The 3,207-nt window shown below is 36.3% G+C and overlaps 1 protein-coding gene across 1 annotated transcript in view; it reads left to right on the forward strand.

The window, feature by feature from the left end:
• Positions 1-3,207, forward strand: part of GFPT1 (glutamine--fructose-6-phosphate transaminase 1) — a 57,632-nt gene that overhangs the window by 18,142 nt on the left and 36,283 nt on the right. Inside the window, exon 4 of the mRNA XM_023515300.1 lies at positions 217-342. Within this exon, the coding sequence (XP_023371068.1) occupies positions 217-342 (126 nt within the window). The remainder of the gene's footprint in view (positions 1-216; positions 343-3,207) is intronic.

Genomic DNA, 3,207 nt, shown 5'->3' on the forward strand with positions numbered 1-3,207 from the left:
CCGTCATTGTTGTTTGGCGGGTCCGGGCTGGGGATTCGAACCCGCCACCTTAGGTGTACGTGGCTGGCGCCTTAGCCAGTTGAGCTATAGGCGCTGAGCCAACTTCTGACTTATTTATTGTCCAGGCGAGCAGCACTGTAATCATTATATTTAAATATATTCTATAACATTATTTCTATGGCATAATTTAATATTGAAATTTTTCATTTTCTTTAGAACAACAGGATATGGATTTGGATATAGAATTTGATGTACACCTTGGAATAGCTCATACCCGTTGGGCAACACATGGAGAACCCAATCCTGTCAATAGCCATCCCCAGCGCTCCGATAAAAATAATGGTATGATACCTTTTATATGAAAGCTATAACCTGATAACAGCCTAAGAATACGGGGAGGAGGGAGGGAGAGGGGAGGGAGGAATGCGTGGGGAGAATGGGTGGAGGGAGGGGGATTAGAGGGATCACTTCTGAGGTTTATCTTACAAGGGTACAAGTGAACCTTTCTAAGAGTAGAATGTGAACGTTTTAAAATAATAAGAAAATGACATGAAGGCTTTGTTAACCAGTTTGATGGAAATGTTTCAGATTGTGTGTGAAATCCCCACACTGTACCCCAGAAGTGCATTAATGTACATAGTTACCATTCAATTAAAAAAAAAATGGTATGGAAAGTTCTGTGTGCTTTGGAATTATTGTAGAAGGCCAACAATGGAAGATGAATGACAGCTCTTACTTAGGTTTCTATTATTTTTATGTTTTTTTTAATCTGGAAAATTTAAAATATTCTGAAGTAGAGAGTATAATAAAACCTGATGTTCGATCACCCAATCTTAACATTTATCAGTACATAATGAATTAAGTTTATCTGTGCCCATTCCACCCAGATTATTTTAGAAGCCAGTAGATACCATATAGATATATTGCAGATACCTTGATATCATAGAATTTGTATATATTCCAGTGTGTATCTCTGATGGGTGAGGACTTAGTAGAGAGATGTCTGCTTACACTATAGCTTCTCCCTCGTTCTCATTTTCCTTTCAGTTTACTGTGTTCTTTGTCCCATAGATTCCTACAGTCTGTCTTGCTAATTGCATGTATCCCTGTGGTGTCATTTAACATATTTCTCTGTCACTTGTGTTTCATGTAAATTGGTATTGTGTTTATTTGCATCTGGAAGTATGTAATGTTTGGATGTTTTTATTTTTGTGTTAGCAGTCATTGATTATTGCCAAGGTTATTTCTTGAGGTTATAAAAAGGTTATTGTTCATTACTATTATTCCTTTTTCATTTATTATCTCAAATAGTTCTATAAAGAGAAACTTCTTTGTACCAACTGCTTGGTTACCCTGAGGTGTACAGATCATATAGGAATGGCAGGATAAAAAACATTTTTTTAAAGGCTATGAGAGAAAGGTACTTTTTTCTTTCTTTTTTTTTTTAAAGGCAGAGGCTGGGCACAATGGCTCACACCTGTAATCCTAGCAGTCTGAGAGGTGGAGGTGAGAGGATGATTTAAGCTCAGTAGTTTGAGATCAGTCTGAGCAAGAGTGAGACCCTGTCTCTACAAAATATAGAAAAATTAGCTGGGCATGGTGGTAGATGCCTATAGTCAGTCCCAGCCACTTGGAAGACTGAGGCAAGAGGATTGCTTGAGTCCAGAATTGTGAGGTGGCAGTAAGCTATGATCATGCCAGTACATTATCCCAGGCAATGGACTACAAAAAAAAAAAGGCAAGAAAATATTTGATTCTTTCCCTTGAAGAATGTTTGATTCATTTTCCCTTCAAAAGCAAAGTGGTTTAGGCCAGGTGTGGTGCCTCATGCTTATAATACTAGACCTCTGGGAGGCCAGGGCAGGAGGATCATTTGTGCTCAGGAATTTGAGACCAGCTTGAGCAGGAGCAAGACACCATCTCCATTAAAAAAGAAATTTAAAAAAATGAAGTGGTCTAATATTCTCCTAAGATGAGCACGGGACATTATTTTTTTATTATAAACTTGTGGATTTAAATATTTGTTTCAAAACATTGAGGTAATTATCTATATTAATACATAAATTTTCCCATCTTTGGCCATTGAGAGCTTATTTAAGTTGGTTTCTGAGTTCTTTTGACATGATCCAAATAGGTTTGATAGTCTTTGTTATTTTTTGGTAGGGCAGGATGTTCCAAATTCATCTGATACTGCCCTAGACTTACTATCAGCTGTTTCTCCACTGAGCTCTGTTCTCGTTTAGTGTAAATGCTATTTAAAATCTATAAATGAAAAAGAAAAAAAATCTATAAATCAGGTCTGAGAAGGTCTTACTTGCACCTGGGCTTTTTTAATAGATAGAGCCAAGAAATATAGTATATGTGCCTCTGTGTATGTGCACACAAGAGCACACATTTGTGTAAATTTAAAGATAAAATATAGTATGATTTTATACTTATATTTCCAATTTATACTCTGGGCTATAGGCTTTTATTTAACCTTCTTGACCTGATTTCTGTATTTTTTTTCAATCACACCTAAAAACTTACCTCTTAACATTGGCAACATATTTATTTATTTTGTGATAGATAAACATGAGGTTGCCATGATCTACGATGATTCCATTACGCTCTAGCTGGGACAACAGAGTAGATTCTGTCTCAAAAAAAAGCCAATATTTATGTGTGTGTATATGTAAATATCCTGTTTGATTTTAAAATTTAATATAGAAATTACCTATTTATGCTTCTTGTGCTTCAGTAATTATTATTGGATCAGATTAGAATTCTAGCAATCATTAAGACTGTTAACACTGACAAGATCTTTATAAGAGATTCCTGAAAATTTATATTTATGTTTTGAGGATGTGGCTTTAAGTTAAGGCTTTTTATTGGTTATGATTATCTGTATTCTGTCATTAAGTTTTTTTAAATTGATTTTTACAGTTGGTATTTTCTCTTTTTCTCTTTTTTTGAGATGGAGTCTCACTTTGTTGCCCTCAGTAGTGCCGTGACGTCGTAACTCACAGGAACTTCAAACTCTTGGGTTCAAGCCATCCTTTTGCGTCAGCCTCCCAAGTAGCTGGGGACTATAGGCATCTGCCACAGCACCTGGCTTTCTTTTTTTTTTTTTGAGACAGAGTCTCACTTTATCACCCTTGGTAGAGTGCCATGGTGTCACAACTGCCACAATGCCTGGCTATTTTTTGTTGCAGTTTGGCTGAGACT

The sequence above is a fragment of the Otolemur garnettii genome, unplaced genomic scaffold (genome assembly GCF_000181295.1).
Source record: "Otolemur garnettii isolate 467f Iridium unplaced genomic scaffold, OtoGar3 scaffold00068, whole genome shotgun sequence".
In the NCBI taxonomy this organism is placed as follows: Eukaryota; Metazoa; Chordata; class Mammalia; order Primates; family Galagidae; genus Otolemur; species Otolemur garnettii.